General features: G+C 44.4%; 1 protein-coding gene across 2 annotated transcripts in view; it reads right to left on the bottom strand.

Moving 5' to 3' along the window:
- Nucleotides 1–19,342, bottom strand: part of PAPPA (pappalysin 1) — a 247,697-nt gene that overhangs the window by 16,849 nt on the left and 211,506 nt on the right. For both annotated transcript variants that reach the window (XM_003911313.5, XM_021927804.2), the window contains exons 19-21: nucleotides 15,725–15,834; nucleotides 5,826–5,897; nucleotides 940–1,038 (exon numbers count right to left, since the gene is read on the bottom strand). In XM_003911313.5, coding sequence (XP_003911362.2) covers nucleotides 940–1,038; nucleotides 5,826–5,897; nucleotides 15,725–15,834 — 281 coding nt within the window. The remainder of the gene's footprint in view (nucleotides 1–939; nucleotides 1,039–5,825; nucleotides 5,898–15,724; nucleotides 15,835–19,342) is intronic.

Here is a 19,342-nt window from a genome sequence, read left to right as displayed (position 1 = left end):
ACTATGATTCTTTGCTTTTCCTGTCTCAGAAACTCAGTTCCCCCTTCTTTAAAATGACACAGATGAAATGATCTTTCAGCTCAGATTGCAGAGGAATATAAAAATAGAAATAGTTTTCCATTAACTCATTCATCACAAGAACGCTTCTCAGTCCAGGCTGGCTGGGTTACCGCCTCGCTCCCAACTCTTGGCTGGGGCTCCTCACTCTGGTCTCAGTGGCAGTCAGAGAAAAATGGAGGTGGCCACTTTTCTGTGAGGGGTTAACATGCATCTATCAAATGTTTTTTCTTTGGTTTACTATAAACACTTGAATCACTCCTGGGTGATTAAAGAATAAAGAAAAAAATAATATAAAGAAAAAAAACCATGACCATGACCATCTTTCCCTAATTCTACAGGTATGACAAATAAGAGATAATTAAATGCTCATAAGACTGTAAATGACCTCATTAGGGATGTACTATTTTCTCTCTCCTAGACTTCAGCCCTACCCCCTAAAAATGTATGTTCTCTCTGGGATTTTACATGCCAGTGTCCTGCTCCAGACACCATTCTTTTGAACACCTCCTCACCCCTTCCTCTTATCCCTCAAGTTTCAGTGCAGATGCCTCTTGCTCTGCAGCGCCTTCTCTGACCTCTTGCCTAGCCCCCCAAGCACTTCATCCTTCCTTTCTGAAAGTATGTATTGCAGTTTTATTATCTGCTTCTGTACCTGATTCTAAGCTTTGAGAACCACATCTGTAAAAATCAGCCAGGGCCTAGCCCATGATATTAGTTCAACTACTGACCAAAAGAATAAAAAAATAAAATGAAATAAAGCTTGTGGACAGTGCTGGCACAGTTAGGACAAGGGTTGTCCAGCCATGTAGGAGTGATCCTGGCCCCACAAGCTGGAGAAGCGGGCAGGAGGCAGCTGTCGAGGACTGCACCCTGGCCTACCTTTTTGGTCTTCACTGTGGAGGTGCAGCAATCCCCGCCGTCATAGTTGCAAAAGGCTCGGTTGTTGATGGCATCACAGTAATTATCTCCCATGAAGGGCTGGAAAGTGAGAGAGAAGCAGGAAATGAGGCCTTGTTAGCATCCTGGAGTGAGTGGGAGCTGACGTCTGCAGTCCTTCGGGTGTCTGTCATCTTTTCACAGCCCTCCACGATTAGCTGGCCAGGCTTCACATCCCCAACACCCCCTTGGATAAGTTATCACCTCTACCATTCATAAAGACTCTTATCTTTCTTTGTACCATTCATAAAGACTCTTACCCAGTTTTTTCCAACTAGAGTACAGTTATGCTGAGGTACATACTCTTGTGTGCTTGGGTATGCAAAACCACAAGTTAAATGACTTACATCTTCCTGAAAGAGGGCTCATGTTACTCAAAGACATGACCAGGAAACGTAAGCCTCCTTCTCCCACTTTTTTCAGTAGTAATTAAAAACATAATTTATAATAAAATATATGCAAATATGTTAGGAAGCTGATTGTAAACTGCCCCAAGAAGTATTAAAAAACAAAAGATAAAATGTAAGAACTCATAGAAATTTGGCATCATGGTCTGTGTGTGATGGTGGGCTCCCTCTCACAAGGAGAGCAGATATACTTGATGTCACATGTTTTACATGTTTGTTTTCTTCTTTTGCTCTCCAAACAATAAGTGAGGTAGGTATTGTTTTTCTCACTCTACAGATGAAGATGTGGAGACTCAAAGACAGGGACTTGCCCAAAATCACACTGGCACAGTCAGAGTAAGTGATTTAAATCTAAGTTGGCTCTATGGTTTTTTACTTCATCATTCTCGGCTGTTCTAGCATATGCTGATTTATTTCTTTTCTTCTATGTGTTTTTCCACCCCGGGACACACCCAAGATGAAGAAAAGATAATAGAGTCAAGCCTTTATTTATCTGAACCCAGAGTCTTTTTAGGGGAAAGTCCAAGAGTCTCTTGGATTCCCCAGTCACTTGTATTTCCTAATCCCAACCGCTAGCACATTGTATTCTGTGGTCTGTTTATGTTTCTGTAGCTGGTGCAAGACTGTGAGCTCTTCATGGACATGGGCAATGCCTAGTTTGTCTTTGCCTCCCAGTCACCTCATTTAAGGCTGCACACAACTTTGGCTCTTAGTAATGTTTCTGCAGTGGGATGTAACTGTACTGGCATAGTGTCAAGGGCAGTTGGCAGGGATTGAGAAAACCTGGGTTCTAGTCCTCCCAACCTCAGCCAATGGAGTGGTTACTTCGTGGTTTTGGTTAAGTAGCTTTATCTCCTCTAGGCCTCAGGACTCCCACTAATGAAATAAAGAGGCCAGATTAGTCCAATAATTTCTCAAAATAGTGAACCTACCCCCTCCTCACCATCAAATGCAATATTGTGTGACATTTCAATATAGAAAGCAGATGAAAGTGAAACCACTCTGATTAAAGTGCTGGTTGGGGTCTCTAAAGCTCAGTAACTCATTCATGGGAAAGAGACGTCATTGGTTTAACACCTTTGCATCCGAGCATGCCTTCTGTGATCCAGTGATCTCCCTTTCCCATCTTCACTGCTCCAGAAAGAACCAAGCTCCATCCCAGGTGGCATTCCTGGCTTTTGCCTCTGTGTTCCAAATTTTTCAGTAGTAATTAAAAACATAATTTATAATAAAATATATGCAAATATGTTAGGAAGCTGAACCTTTGCACCCTGAACTCATGATGCCAGATTTCATTTCCTCACTCCACTATTAGAGTCCTAAAAAGATCACAGCTAGACAGAGCTCTAAGAGCAAGGAAGACCTGAGCTCAGGTATGTGGGTATGCATGCACATGGCTGTGAGTTCAGATGTGACTCTGCTGTGTGACCACCAGAATGAACACATCACATTCACATTAGAACAGCGGGGTACAAACAATGAAAGATAAACCCTTTCTTTTCCTTCCTGCCTCGGGAGATCTGCCTGTGGGCTATGTTCTTTTTTATGTAATAAATGAACAGAATAATGATGGAGACTAATTGTCCCTTCCTTAGAATTAAACGAACTGGCTTGGTAAAGAAGTAGCCAGGGAAAAAGAGAAAAATTAAATGAAGGTGGTACTTTTTTATTTGAGCCCTGAAAAACATTCTCCAGTCCCATCACTAGTTACTCTACCCTATATGTTCTTTCCTGCAACCATACCCTTTCATTCACCTATCCATCCATCCATCCATCCATTTATCTTTATTCAATCCTATGTATTTAATTCCTACTATGGGTTACACATTATGCTAAGGAAAGGGATGCAATAGTGAATCGACATAGATATAGTTCCTACCCCTCCAGACCTTATACTTTGGTGAAGAGACAGACTTTAATCACATAATCACACATCTAATTAACCAATTTCAACTCTAATAAGAGCTATGGAGAAGAGGTGCGTGATGCTATTAAAGAGTAGAAAGATTTGATCTAGACAGGGAACTCAGTGAAGGTATCCCTGAGGAAATGACGCTTCAGCTGAGATCATAAAGATGAGTAGGAGTTAATTAGATGGGGGTGGAGAAGAGAGAATTTCTAGAGACAGGGAACAACATGAGAAAAGCTCTGGTACTTAGAGATTTCTCCTGTCTCTGGTGTATCTCATGTTGCTACTTCTACTAGTAACGCATTCAGAAAACAAAGAAACCATCCTTCAAGATCTAGCTCAAATGATACCTCTCCAAAATGCCACCCCTAATAGCCTCAGGATGCTCTGTGCTGCCATAGCCTCTTGTATTTGATTTTGTGATAGCTCTTCAGAATTTTAAAATTATCTCTTTAATTGTCTATATCCTTCACTATAATGTGAGCATCATCCATTTATGTATCCTAGATTGCTAGCAAAATGTCTGGTATTTGTGCAAAACTTTATCAAATATAGATTCCACAAATGGTTATTTATTAAAACGATGGATGGATGGATGGATGGATGGATGGATGGATGGATGGATGGATGACAGGCAATAAGATATCACAGATGACTCAAGGAGAGCATAATACTATTTTCACTGGACTAACACCAATATATTCCCAGAACTGGAACAGTATCTGGCATATAAGAGGTTCTCAGTGAAGCTTTGATGAACAAGTGAGTGAATGATCACTTTGGACCCAGCATGGTACAGAAAACAGGGGCTCAAGGGTCCCCAAACCCTTTCTTTATCTTGGATACCTCTGGATACTCGAGGTTGATAGTCCCAGAGTTTGTATGTCTTCTAAGCATAATTTTCAGCTCCAGACAAGACACTGTTAGAACAAAGCTAAAGAGGAAAGGAGATGAGGGGCACCTGCAAGGGCAAAGGCGATAAACATCACTGACAGGGCTCAGAGTCTGACAGGTGAGGGTCTCTTGGGTCTCACTGCTGAGTCCAAGGAAGGATTGAATTCCGCTGTCACACTGGTTGCCCAGACCACTGACTCAGCAGAATGAGTGCCCAGGTAACTCAAGCTTTCTTTTCCCACAATGCTGGACTGACCCAAAGAAATAGAAGTAAGCAACAGCCACAGGGCCTTGGCTTTGATTTTGCCATTCCTAATTGAAGCCTGGGAGAATGGGGTTCCTAAAGTCAAGTACAGTGTCAAGTGCCCTCAGGAAATCCCTCGACAATGCAGAGAAAAAAATGTATGACCTAGGGACTGTCTTGTGACACAGATTAGGGAATGGATCATAGGCAGGCAGCAGGAGAAAAAGCACCAGCCTGGACGTTAGAAGAGCTGGGCCCATGTTTTGTCTTTGTGGTTATCATGCTGTGCAAACTTGGACATTCCATCCCCTCTCTGGCCCTTGGTTTCTACTCTATACACCAAGAAAATAGAGCTAGATCAAATTAAGAGCCTTCCCAGTTTTGGCATTCCATCAAATTTTAGATCCAGCCACTGCCTGGGTCTCCGTTTACCCATTTTAAAAATAAAAGGTTAGTTGAGATTAGTAAAAGAGTCTTTCTGGTTCTGGCGTTCTAATACTTTCATCAAATACAAATTTTTCTAGGGCATGGTCTGATCCTTTTCACCTGCGTTTTCCTCAGTGGGCTCTGGATGAACCACAGAGATTCGGCCATCCACCTGGAAGGGATTTGGGACCGTTTTTTCACTGCCAGCTGGGAAGAGCCACAAGGGGCAGAGTAATGTGCAGAAATGTCTTTGAGTTCCGTGGACAGCCCTCCCTTCAGGACACAGCTGATGTCCCAAGAACCATGCTTCTTGAGTCCTCCCAAGCTTGTCACTGAGACACCGAGCCAGATCTCTATAATTCCAAGCTCTAAGGAATGGCTCAACTGTGAAGTCATAGAATTTAAGGGTTATAAAGGCTCTTCCACTTCAGCTCAATGGTTAGGTGTAAGGCATTCATATTCCTTCTAGGGTTGAGGCATGAGTAAATGACTAAGATGTGGGCAGAAGGAATAGGTCTGCAAGTAAAGGTCATCAGTAACATGGAAATTAAAAAGAAAACCACCTCACATGACTCTGCAAAGGTTAAATGTAACAATGTTGGTAAATTTCCAACATTAGCATATTCTAGACAGTAAATCATTATAGCCTCCTGCCCTTCCTTTCTTACAGATTCCATATTTTGTAGACCACAGGCTCTGGAGCCACAAAAGCCTGGCCTGGAACCCAACTCCATTCCCTATGCTTTTTAATATGCTTCTTTATATCTCTGTGCCTCAATTCCATCATCTGTAAAATGAGGCTGCTAATCCCTGTCCAAGAAGTCTGCTAAATGTATATTTTCAACACTCAGTAGGTATGGCAAAGGATAGCCAACATTAATATAACAATAACAATAACAACAGCAGGATTATTTCCAGGGAACCGAGGAGTGCCTTCCTGGTGACTCACCTCACAGCCTTTGACGCAGTGAATCAGAGCAGGGTGAGGATACCACTTGAGACCAGCAGTGCAGACAACTCTCTGTGGGAAGAGGGAGAGAGAGGTCAGATGGGCTTGGGATTGGGAGGGACCCACCTCCGTGTTGGCATCACATTCAACCACCCCACCTCTTCTGGGACCTTCCAAGTCCTGACCTCACCCTGGCTTTTACATGGAGAACTTGCCTGGGTACTTGCAATAACAGGAGCCATAAGATTAAAATAATATTTGTGTTCACCGTATGTGTCATGGTTCTGTATTTCCCTGGCAGGAACAAGGGTTGAGGACAAGCAGAACTTGGGGGTGGAGAAACAATCAGAAAGGCCCTTCAGAAAATTATTGACTAATGTTCAACCCATTCATGGAGTTGGGATAAGGTTGGGGGAGGAGGGGTGTGTGTGTGTGTGTGCACGCGCACGCGCATGTGTGTGTTTGCATGTGTTTGTGTGCATACATGTGTGTGGCTACAGCAGGAGGATGGGAGAAAAGTGTGGAGAAGCATTTCTTAAAGCATGAGCTGAAGACCACTTTCATCAGCATTGCCGTGGGAGTGTGTTAAATTACCGGCAGATTCCTCAGACCTGCTTTGGATTTAATGAATTGGATTTTCTGAGGCCAGGCCCTGAGACTCTGCATTTTAGCAAGCCTGTCAGATGACTCCAATGCACACTGCAGTCTGAGAGTAAATGGGCTATTATGAACCAACCTATAGTTCAAAACCCTGGAAAGGCAGAGAACCCCTCCTGCTGTCACCTGCTGCCATGTCATACAGATCTGCCTTCAGTTCCCTGAGGTTGCCCACGGTGAATTCGTTCTTGCTCTTCCCCTTCCCTGAATGCCCTTCCCCATTTCGTCACTTTGAGAATCTTTTCAATGTCTGCTCAAAACTGATGTCTTCTTTGGCACTTTTCCTAGCCCCGTCAGGCAGAGCTTATAGGCACTTATTTATAGCCTCCTCTTTAAAAATAATGATGATGATGATAATGACTACTAAAATATATTGAGTATATTTGTTGTGCTAATTACTGTATGCATTATCTTATTATTTCTTGCCATGATGCTGTGAGGTGGGCATTAATCTTATGTCATAAGAGAGTAAATTCCCCATGCTCCATAGCTGTTAGGTAGGGAAACCAGGGTTTGAAAATAACCAATTGTTTCAGAAATGATTTAATAAAGCTCATAACATAAAATCCAACATGATGATATTTTTTAAAGTGGGTGAAAGGAGAAAGCTAAATAAGACTAGAAAGATAACATAGTATCAGGGATACAGCTACCATAAAAATTCTAGAAGCTTGGCCAGGTGCAGTGGCTCACACCTGTAATCCCAACACTTTGGGAGGCCGAGGCGGGCGGATCACGAGGTCAAGAAATCGAGACCATCCTGGCCAACATGGTGAAACCCCAACTCTACTAAAAATACAAAAATTAGTTGGGTGTGGTGGCATGTGCCTGTAGTCCCAGCTACTTGGGGGATTGAGGCAGGAGAATCGCTTGAACCTGGGAGGCGGAGGTTGCAGTGAGCTGAGATTGAGCCACTGCACTCCAGCCTGGTGACAGAGCAAGACTCCGTAAAAAAAAAAAAAAAAATCCTAGAAGCTCCCTTTTCTATTCTCCATAGATGCCCCAGTTTTCATGCCAGATTACAATTATTTCTTTAAAGAATAAAATGAAATGAAATAAAATGGTACATGCTTAGATGTGTATTGAGAGGCAACTGTGAACAAACAGCCATGGAAGTCCACATGATCAGAGCTTGTCTGACTGACTGAGAGGCCAGTTGATTAATTTTAATTAAAAAATGAATAGTCACATGGGCCAGAATGTGGAAAATCCATGTAAACAGCCTATTCTCTCCCTGAGGGCAGACCTATATGGGAGCCAAATTGTAATTAGGTTTCTTGGCGAGGTTGTGACAAAGGGAATCAGGTGACCCTAAGACTGGATTGGGTGCCTTTCTTCTCTGCTCCATAGCATGTCAGGTTCACATTAGATATGCCATGCCTTCAGCAATGCCTGGCACACAGGGGATGCTAAATAAATATTTATTTTATAAAGGAACAGATTCTTCTCAAAAGAGAGATGATCTTACCAATGGACAATAATTTATTTACTTGTCTTCCTGTCTTCTAGAGCATCAGAAGATCATCTAAGGTCAAGCACTAGACTTGTCCTCTAAACAAGTCTAGTTTAGAGGACCAGTTTAGTATAGGCTAAATGTAGCCACTCTCATCCTCCAAGTAAATCAAAGACCTTGGAGAAAGAGCTTAACCTGATGATCTTCCAATCAGTCTTGCAATGTGAAATCTACTATCTTGTCTCTTATTACTTCTGTTGAAATTGTCTACGTGTCCCCAATACACGCATAAACTGGTATGGGGAAAAGTCATGGGACATGATATAGGACAGATGTGGTTGCAATTCTGATTTGGAATTGCTTTGTAAATTTCCACTATGAGATTTGGTTCTCTCATCCATAAGATGGGTACTGAAAATGTCATAGACTTGTTGAGATGGTGCATTCATATAAATGATGTGAAAATGGTAAACCTAGTACCAATTGTGTAAGTTTCTTGAGGGCAGGTCCTGAGTTGTAGACATTTCTGTATCCTTCCAGGGTGAAGCATGGAGCACAGTGAAGAAATACATGAAGGAATGTGATACAAATACAAATGAGGGAATCTGGGTTGTTTCAGTATTCCTTTCTTCCAGTTAAGCTATGTTCTTCCCCTTCTGCCTCCCAGCCATGGGGCTGGGTGAAGAGGATCATCTCCTTTCATTCTCTTAACCAGATTTTCATCTCTCAGTATGAGAGTCTGTTCCCAGTCAAAATCCATAGATGTTGGAGGGCATTTGGTAAAGGTTCAAGAAGTAGAAAACAGCAGAGTTAGAATTCACTAGGGATTTGATGCCCATGCCTTCCCCTGTTTATCTGAGGGCTAATTTAATCCATCTGTAGGAGTGTCTTGGTGTGGTTGTACAAGTTTCTGTCAGTTGAGGTTTACCTGACGTGAGTTTGGAAAAAGGACTTTTATACTATCTGCATAAGCCTATTTATCTTTCCAAGGCTTTTGGATTTTCCACTATTACTCAGGGCTGCACGCCCCACCTGTCTCACTACAGGGCCCCTCTGTGTGCTAGAACTGGGAAAGGGGACAGGCAGTGGGAGCTGAAGGAATGGCTAGGCTGTTTAGAGGAGAAGTTGGGAGATCCCAGATAGGGCCCCTCAAATGTCAGCCTTTTTCCTCTTGATTCCAGTGAGACATCTAGCCCAGTCACAGCTTTTTCAGATAAGGTTTTGTAAGAGGGCTTTCATTTCCTGCCTTGGTGGTAGGAAGAACAGACTATCTTTTCTTCCTGGCTGCAATTACCATCATCATCATTGTCATCATCATCAACACCACTGGCACCACCATCATCATCACCACCACCACCACCATCATCATCAAAAGCACCACCAACACTACCACCATCATCTGCACCATCTTCTTTTTACCATCATCATCACAGCAGCACCACTACCACCGCCATCAGCAGCAGCATGAAAACACCATCACTAACATCACCACCTCCACCAACATCAATACCATCATCACCACCAGTATCCTCATCCTCATCAGCACAAAATTCTCTATTTAATAAATATTATGCTCTAAGCCCTGGGCTCGGAGCTTTCATCTCATGTAATTCTCACCATAACTATGAGATAGGTACTATTTTTGACTCTGGTTTACACAAGAGGAAACTGGGGCACAGAGAAGTTAAATGACCTGCCCCAAATCGTACACATAGGTAGTGACAGTCAGCAATTAAACCCACATTTATCTGGTTTTAAGGTCTAGGCTTTGAACACCATAATCTCCTTCAAAGTATACCATCCCCTGAAGCTGTAAGTATAAAATAGCTTACTTTTTTGACCGATGGGAAGACCAAAGTTCAGAAAGGTGGAGAGGCCCTTTGAGACAAATGTTGGAGGGGGTAGAGCATCTAAAAGATGAAGGTCCAAGAAGACAGGCCCCAAGCAGAGCCAAAGACATGTGACAAGGCATCTAAGAGAGCCCCCTCATCCAGAAGCCCAGATCTGACACTTCTCCTGGATGTCTTCTAAGATGAGCCCTTTTCCCCTTAGCTTTTTCCCTTGATTTCTGGGACCTGCTATGAGCAAATCATATCAGTTGTTATTATTATTATTATTATTATTATTATTAATTATTTGCTTTTTGTTATCAGCCACCGAGTTTCTAGCTTCTTTCCAAGGAGAGCTTTTTAAAAGCCTAGGCTTTTCCCACTTCGTATTCCTAGTGTTTGAAGAGTATCTGCCACTTGGAAGTGCATACTCAATGTTTATTGAATAAGTAAATGAACAAATGAACAATCAAATAAACGAATGTATGAGCGTGTCCATAAATGAATAAAAAAAAATCAGTAGATTCTGGCTGCATCTCTTTGACCATGGGCTTCCCCTCCAGTGCACTTAGTTCTCCATCTCTATGTCAGTTAGACTGGATTTAACAGTCACTCAGAACCATTCGGCCTCTGACCTTTAGACACTCGGCAGGGTTTTCCACAAAGCTACCTTCTTTTCACAAATGAATTTTGCATTCTGTGTCAGCATGTGTTGCACATTTTTGAAAGACATGTATGAGGGTTGCCCTTGCAGGCTGGAATGCCGTGCAATTAGCTAGCTAATTCTGCCACATTCATTATGTGAACTGGGCAATGACAACCTCTTTGAGCCTTAGCTTCTTCATCTGTAACGTCATAATCCTTACCTCACTCGGGGGTGATGGAGACAAAATGAAGTGGCGTATATAGAATTGCCTAGCAAACCATGTCTACATATTAGACATAGTCAATAAATGGCAATTTATCTCTCCTTTCCTGAAGTCATTCCCTCCCTCTCTTTCCTCCTCCCATTTTTTTTTTCAGAAGCTATTATAAAAGCCAAGGTCTCAGCACCTAAAGGAATTATAAGGTTCTGAGGATAGGGAGATGCACTTTCTATTGTGAAACACTCTCAGCATCCCTGGGCAAGGGATGATGTGTGAGCAAATTGGATCTATTTCTTAGGAACTGATGGGAGACAGGCTGCCACCCCAGAATTCTAGATCTCCAGACTGGAATAGTCTGTCTCATCCAAAGGTTGCAAGCCAACAGCTTCTAGGCTACACAAACCACAGAAATGTTTGGTTTGGCATACAAGTGTTTTAAAAAAGTCAAAATTAGTTGCCAAAATTTTTAAAAAAGAAAGATATTTCAAATTTTAAAAACGCCAGGTTTCTTGTACCCAAGAAAAAATGAAAAATTTGGCCACAGGAGGCCCACATTTCCACATTGCTGCACTTGGCTAATGCTGTCCCCATTTGGAAGCAGAAAAACAACAACCGTGTTTTCCATAGTTTGCCATAGTCCCCACCATTCCCTGCAGTCTCTCCAGCATTGAACCTGAGGGGCATTTCAACCTCTTATTGAGTTTGTATCATTTTGTTTATTAGATTAGAGGAAGACTTTTCTGTACCTCTAATCACTTTCAAAAGTGCGTGTACAGGGAAGGGGACTGAGAAAAAGAAGGCTTAGGACACAAAAAAGGAGGTACATTGTGTTTCTCTTTATAGAAATTGAAAATACACTTATGAAAATGGCTCATGATTTCCAATTATATGAAGTTTACAAATAAGCAAAACCAATTCTTAGAGATAGGGACCAAGTCTACAAATAAATTTATAATTTAGCAAAACCAATCCATAGTGATAGAGAACAAAACAGCGGTTACCTTGGTGCTGGAGAAATTGCCTGGCATGGGGAGGGAGGACTCCCTGAAGATTTGGACAGGTCCACATCCTAATATGAGTAGTGGTTTCATGAGTGTACACAGACAAAACAATGTATAATGCCTTACACTTACAATAAGGAAGTAAGTTATAGCTCAATAAAAAAGAAAAGAGGGAGGCCGAGACAGAAGGCTCACTTGAGGACAGGAGTTCAAAATAAGCCTGGGCAACATAGTGAGACCTCATCTCCACTAAAAAAAAAAAAAAATTAAAAAATTGAAAAAAAGAAAAATAGAAAAGAACTTCAACAGTATCTGTAAAGTTTTTATTTCTTAAGTTGGGTAGTATGTGTATGGGTGTTATATTTTTCTGCAAGTCTTTCTTTCCAAAATATTTATAGTAAATACTACTACTAATATACCTCAGTGTTTATTTTTAATTATTATTATTATTTTCGGAGATGGAGTCTCACTTTGTTGCTCAGGCAAGAACACAGTAGCACAATCTCGACTCACTGCAACCTCCACCTCCCAGGTTCAAGCGATTCTCCTGTCTTAGCTTCCTGAGTAGCTGGGATTACAGGCGTGCGCCACCATGCTTGACTAATTTTTGTATTTTTAGTAGACATGGGGTTTCACCATGTTGGCCAGGCTGGTCTCGAACTCCTGATCTCAGATGATCCACCTGCCTTGGCCTCCCAAAGTGCTTGGATTACAGGCATGAGCCACCGTGCCCGGCTGCCTCAGTATTTAATGTACAAAAGAGTATGTTTGGCCTGCTTCACTCATTTCTCCACCTGCCTGGTTCAGGTGGCATTTCAGTTTGTGACTTCTGAGTGAAGCCTAGCTCTCACTTCACAACTAGGTAAACTGTGGCCTAGAGAAGTGACAGGATTTGCCCCAGGACATACAGCAGGAAGGCGCCAGAGCTTACACTAAAACTTTGGTCACCTGACTCAGCAATCATAAATATTTAGCAAGTACCTGCTGTGTGCTAGGCACTGAGGGAGGTACTATGGTAACTAATATGACCATGGTTCTGCCTTCACAAAGCTCACTGTCCTGGTGTCCTCATCATGACCTGTGATCTCAATGTTGACATACCACTCATCTAAGTAGTCCTCATTCTCTTCATTCATGTCAGTATATGTAAAGGACTTAAAATAGAGTCTGTGTTGACTAAGCGTCAGTGGTGGACCACAGCTGGCTTGCATAGGCTCGCAAGAGCCAACTGTGCCTGGATCTTCCCAACTTTGTGCTCAGTGACAGCAACCTGCAAACCTTGAAATCCGCCACGGTAGGAATATTTGTATCGCAGAAGTTGGGAAATGCTACAAATCAGAGTTTAATGTTTGTGGAGAGCCAGCTGTTAACTATTTGCCAGCACATCCCTGGTAAGCCATCAGTAAATGTATTGCCTTTATTACTCTACATTTCATAAACGCTGCAGGGATAGCTGAAGTAAACTATCAGACTGGCCTGGGTCTCTCTTCAACTTCTCTTATGCAAGTAGCTTCCACCTCTGAGATTCCATTACTTCCATTGGAAGCAGGAAGAGACTAATACCCACCTGATAGGGACATATGTGTGTGGTTATGCGTGTGTGGTAGGGGGTGGGGGTAGAAATAAAGGATTGGAAGTGCCTGACCCAGTGCCCGATCACAGCAAGTGCCCTGTAAATGCCAGTTCTTGCCTCTCACTCTCTTACCCTGGGGATAAAAGTGGCAGCAGCTGGAGCAGAGCCTCACCCCCAGCTATCTAAATTGCACTGGTGCTCGCGGGCAGACCCCCAGAAAGCAGAGGAGCTATCCAGGGCCTCCTCTGGCCTGGAAATGCCTGCACCGGCAGCTCTATTTCTGTAGCTCTCACCGCACAAGGGGCAAGGGTGCAGCAGAGGCCAACTTTTCTGCCTTATTCCTGGAAATCATCAATCTCTGCCCTTCGCCCTCCTCCCTTTTTCTACCACATTTTTTTCCTCCTGGATAATGAGGCCTCCAGAGACCAGTGGAGGTCTGAACCTCGTTATGGTTCTCTCGGTAGGCCAGCATCAATAAAGGCAGGCAGACCAGGGAACTGGGTGGGGGATGGGGCAGGCAGGCAGCGGGTGGGCAATGGTGGGGAGGGCGGGGGCAGCTTTCAGGCTTTCAAATCCCTGGATTTATTTCACAGTGAATTATAACTGAACTCTTTAGTGCCCAGGGCTCACAGAGGGAAGGGTGGGAATTTGCCCAGGGGGTAGGAAAAAGGTCTTAAGTGGGAGGCTGGGCCAGGCCAAGAAGATCTCTGATACTGGGGTGAGAGGGAGGTCTCCTATGTCTGTTCTGTGTATGAGTCAAACTCACCTGCTTTCGGGTATGTGGGAGTTAGGGTGGGAAAAGGAAGGAGAGCTGGTAGTATTGAAGGAACTGCCAATCACAAGTCCAGCTTGTCATTCCAGTTGTGCTGCCTGTGTAGACCAGCCACCTTCCTCTATAGGCCTCAGTTTCCCTATCTGTACAATGAGGAGCCTGTTCTTGATTATCTCTAGCTGCTTTGAGATTCTGACATGTGGGCTCCCTGCATGCCTGGGTATGTGAGCATATCAGGACGCAATGGGGCATTCAGGGGAATCTGTGCAGGAATTCTGGTTCAGGAATGGTGGAGGAAACAGATGACAGAGCTTGAGGTTTGGGAAACAGGGCTATCTTGTGGATATGGAGAGAGTCAGAGACAGAGAGAGAGAGAAACAGAGGGGATGATGGAAAGGAGAGTGTGGGAGGGAGGAAGACAGAACAAGGGGAAAGGTATATCAGAAGAGGCAGGAGAGAAAAACAGAGTGGAAAAACAGAGACAGGAAAAAAATTAGAGAGAGTAAGATGGAGACAGGAAAAGAGAGAGCAGAAGAGAAAGAGGAAGCAAAAAGGAGGGGAGGAGTATGCCGGGGCACACAGAAGAGTGGAGGAGGTCTGGCCAGGTCTATACGCCCAGAGTGCTGAGTAAGCCCTGGCAATTGTGCCCTCAGCGCATTTGAGAAACAGTACACCCAGTATCAGGTTCTGCCCAGCTATCCAGAGCGTGATCTGCAGCAGGCAGGCAGATGGCAGCTCCCTGGCTCCGTGGCCTCTCAGCACCCCAGGCAGACGGTGGAGAGACATGGAGCTAAACCTCACCCGTGCCCCAACCCCAGTCTCCTTCTTTCAGTTTCTCCAGGGTGAAGAGCCAGTGCCCAGAGTGACACATGAGGCCTGGACCTGTGATGTCCTGGGGGACAAAAGCAGGGCCTACATCAGCTCCAGGGGCCCCAGTTGATTGGGTGACACAAAGGCAAGTGGGAACAGCCAATCTCAAAGTCAAACCGACACTGCCCCAAGGTGGGGGCCTCTGTAGTCATCTGGCTGGGGGCATGCCGGCCTGGCACTGTGGGAAACACACAGGGCTCAGACTCAGGTTTGGGTTCAAGCCTTGGTTCAGGGCCCATCACCTCACTTCTGAGATTTCAGTGTCCACAACTAGAAAATGCAAACAATGACCCCTCTTTCATACAACTGTACTGAGGTTGAAATGCAGTCTTCGTGCTAAGCACTGGACACATGAACATGGCAGGTTCTCCACAAACAACCGATATTACTAGTCTGCTAGACACCTATTAATTGCTTTCCCTGAAACAGGTAAAGCTTGGAGAAAGACACCAGAAACCTAGGCTATGTAAAGTGCAAGGCTACATAGGAGGGCACCAGAGAAGCCACACAACACCATCCTTATGAGTATGGACTTTCCAGCCAGACAGACTCAGGTCTGAAACCCGGCTCTATGCTCCCTACCTCTGTTATTGGTGCCTCAGTTTATTCCTAGGCTGATATCAGCATTTAGTAGGACAGTAAATAAAAGGCCCTTCACGTAGGACCTGACAGAGAGAAAGTATTAAATAATTAAAGACTAGAGAAATGATTGTAAGTCTCCTCCCCACTCTACCCCACCTCCCCCCAACACACACCCACAGGGCAGGTGAGATAATATATGTGAAAGAATGAACTCAGGCCCGGGACATAGCAAGTGCTTAACAATATCATTTTCCTCCCCCTTAGCTGCAGGTGGGTAGATGTCCCTGGTCACTCACCTCCACCCGTGTGGGGTTCAGCCAGTGGGGGATGTCACGCACGGTCACGTTCATTGGCAGGATGATGGACTCGCTGTTGTGGTCCAGGCACGAGGTGGCACACTCCGACCCTGAGGGAAGCACAGCATGAGGCAGTGGCTCAGGCCCCAGACCCTCGACAGCTGCAAACTGTCCTCCTGCAGAGTGGGCCCTGCCACTTCCTGGTCCCCAGTGGACTCAGCTACCCAACCTCAAGGCAGTGGGAAGGAGAAGGCTCCCCAGGCAGGGCCACCTCTGGTCTCCCTGACTCCATTCACATGCCTCCCATCTGGCTGGTTCCTGCTGCCACCCTCATTGGCCCTGACCCTAGTTTGATCAAGCTCCTCCTCTGCTCAAACACCTTTCCAAGGCTCCCCACATCCAGAACAAAATACAGCCCCCTTTGCTAGGCACTCAGTGCCTCCTGCAGTCTAGTCAATCTTCTCTCTCACTGACCACCTTCACTTTCTGGTTGGTTCAACTGGACTGAACTACACTTGGTTTTCCATCTGAGTCCCACAATTCTCAGCCTCTGTCCTTCTTCTCTTGTTCATCCCATATCCTGAAATGTCCCCCAATCTGCCTTCCCATAACCAAATTCTATCCATTATTCATGGGCCAGTTCAATTCTTCTAAGAAGTTTGCCCTGATTTTCACAACTGAGTGAGAGTACTCCATCATTAGATGTGCCTGATTCATCTCGGAGTTTAACCCGGTGTCTGACACCCAGGGAGAGCTCAGAGCACTGGCTGAGTGAATGATGAGCACATAAATGCAATACCAGCTTCTCTTTCCCCAGGATTTCATCCCTGCCCTTCCCTGTGCCTTAAAGACCCTTCCCACTCTAACAAGTGCATTTTTAATGATCCCACAGACCTCAATCGCATGCCACTTGCTCAGAGAAGACCTCCATGGTTTCCTGACAGGCCAAGCCCCTCATAGGTGCCCATGACAGAATTGTCATGTGACCATTTCCTGTTTGCTTGGTGAATGTGATGTCAATAGCTCTCTTCCCTGCTGGACTACAATTCTATAGGGCCAGTACTACCTATGGTCCCCATTCTATGTCCAGAGCTTGGCACTATGCATGGCAGATTATAGACACTCAATAAGTATGTGTGAAATGAGTGTAAGAGACAGTGAATGAATAAATACATCAATGGATCAGAAAATGAATGAATTAATGGATAAATGAATGGCATGATGACTGACAGATGAATATGCATTTAGGTATCTTATAAAGGAGGAAGTAAGTACATAAATGGATAAGTGAATGAGTAAATTATGAATTAAATGGATAAAGGAATTTTTAAAAAATCAGATAATGAGTCAAAGAAGGGGTAAATGACTAACAGAGAGAGGGCTACTACATAGAAGCCCTTGGTCCAGGAACTTTGGCGTGAAGACAGTTGACTTCCAGACTGTGGGTTGGCAAGTTGACTCTAATTCAACTCATTCATTCTCTACCCTGACCTCACACATCCTGCGGTCATCTGAAAAATCAAGCCTAGTCCATGGAAAGTACTCAGTACCCCAAAGAGGCATTTATTCATGTGGGCAAAGAAACAACCGGTCAGAATCCGACTAGGCCTGAAGGAGGCCATTTCTCTGTCAGTATCAAAACCACCCTCCAAACACTAGAAGCAAGTCACCTCTTTTCTTTAAATATCCTATTCTATTAGCTATTTTAAAGGACCCCCCTTCCAAATACACATATGTATGTATTAGCCATTTTAGAAGCCCCCTTCCAAATATACATATATACGTAGAATATGTGTGTGTGTGTGTGTGTGTGTGTGTGTGTGTGTGTATGATGTAAAAAATAAATCAGGTAATGAGTCCACGAAAAGCTAAGTGACTAACATGGCATGCACAAACAGATACGTATATACATACACACATAAACATGCAATATACATAGAGGCATGTATACATGTACATGTATATGTATATATATACAATCTATGCAGTGCCCTTCCTGTTGCCATCTTATCATCCTTTCTAGTCTAAGAGGCTCACAAATCTAAAGAAAGAGCAAGGATGGAGTGGCAGAGGCAGGACCATGTTTAAAAGCCCTTCACTTTTTAAATTTGTATTTATTTTTACTTTTTTTTTTTAAATTATGAGAGTCTCACTCTGTCACCCAGGCTGGAGTGCAGTGGTACGATCTCGGCTCACTGCAACCTCCGCCTCCTGGGTTCAAACGATTCTCCCGCCTCGGCCTCCTGAGTAGAAGCCCTTCACTTCAAACACAGGGACACTGAGCCTGACTAGGGGCAATTTCTGGCCCCACCCAGTGGTTTTCCTATGTTACCTGATTTCCCTGCAAATCCAGCCTGTTTCAGTCATGACACCCGTTTCACAGGCTGGAGAGCCAAAAGGCACAAAGCTCAGGGCACAAAGCTGTTGAGGAGAGAGCCACATCTCTAATTCCAGGCCCCACAATCGATACAATGCAGCCACACAGAGAGAGGAGAGAAGGAGGCAGCCATCGAAGCAGGAGAGATGGTGAGGGGCCAGAGAGACAAGAAACGATGAGTGATGAGAATAAGGAGCAAAGATCCCTAAGCAGTCAGAGGAACTGCTTATGGGGTATGCTTTATTGTGAGACCAGTTCTAAAGGAGTTTTTAGGTAGCAAAGATGAGACAAGGCTGTGATAATAAAATTCTTTTGAAAAAAAAAATGCAGCCTCTGAGAAATAGACAAAGGCTATCTTATCCCAAGAGAGGAAAAACATATAAAATTTAAAAAAAAAAAAAAAAAAAACTCGTGGTCAAAACAGGAGACACTTGCTGTCCAATGCAGCAGTCGTGTCTTAATTTCTCTTCCTCTGCGTCTCCCTCTCCTAGGCTCCCCTCCCCCACGCCAGCTCTGGGGCTTTAGGACCAGGCTGCTGTGTTGTGATATATGAGCCGTAATTGGCATCCTTGCAGAGTGGTGATCTCACCAGGCCTCTTCGTCTCCTTCCCGGGAGGCGCAGGGAGGGTGGCAGCCCTGGTGGCAGCAGCAGCAACTTTCTGAGGGCTCATAACTGCCACAGAAGCCTCCCCAGGTGGCCTGGGGGAGGCACGCAGGGGGAGCTGGTCTGGGTGACTCCAGAAGGTGCCCTCCAGCCCCTAAGCCCGACACATATCTCACCCCTGCTTATAAGGCCAGTGATCAAATCCCTCTCCTTGGCAAAGTGGATTCTCCCCAGGGAAGGGCTCAGCCTGGGAGGTGGAAGTCAGGGGCATTTGAAGGAAAGCGAGGATACAGCTGGGGCTGAGGAGTGGATGAGCAACAACTGCTCTCCTGCCTTGCTTCTCACTCTCATCCTCAGCCTTCCTGTCTCCCTGTGTGGCTTTTTCTCTCTGCTCTCCTCCAGTGTCCCTACGCACTCATCATCTGCCCTGGATTATCACGTTCATAAGATGGACATCTGGGCGCCAGCCGTGGGGACTTGGGGTACAGGAAAGGGGAGTTAATTCAGGTTGCAATATCACATAGATTTTTTCCCCTTTCTGCTTTGACCATGAAAATACTAAGTAGGTAAATACCACCCTCCCACCCCTTCCCCTTTTTCTCCACTGTTCTGATGGAGAGAAGAGAGCCAGGTATTG

The sequence above is a fragment of the Papio anubis genome, chromosome 13, assembly GCF_008728515.1.
Source record: "Papio anubis isolate 15944 chromosome 13, Panubis1.0, whole genome shotgun sequence".
Classification (NCBI taxonomy): Eukaryota; Metazoa; Chordata; class Mammalia; order Primates; family Cercopithecidae; genus Papio; species Papio anubis.
The sequence above is the reverse complement of the archived record's forward strand: the minus strand, read 5'-3'. Positions and strand labels throughout refer to the sequence as shown.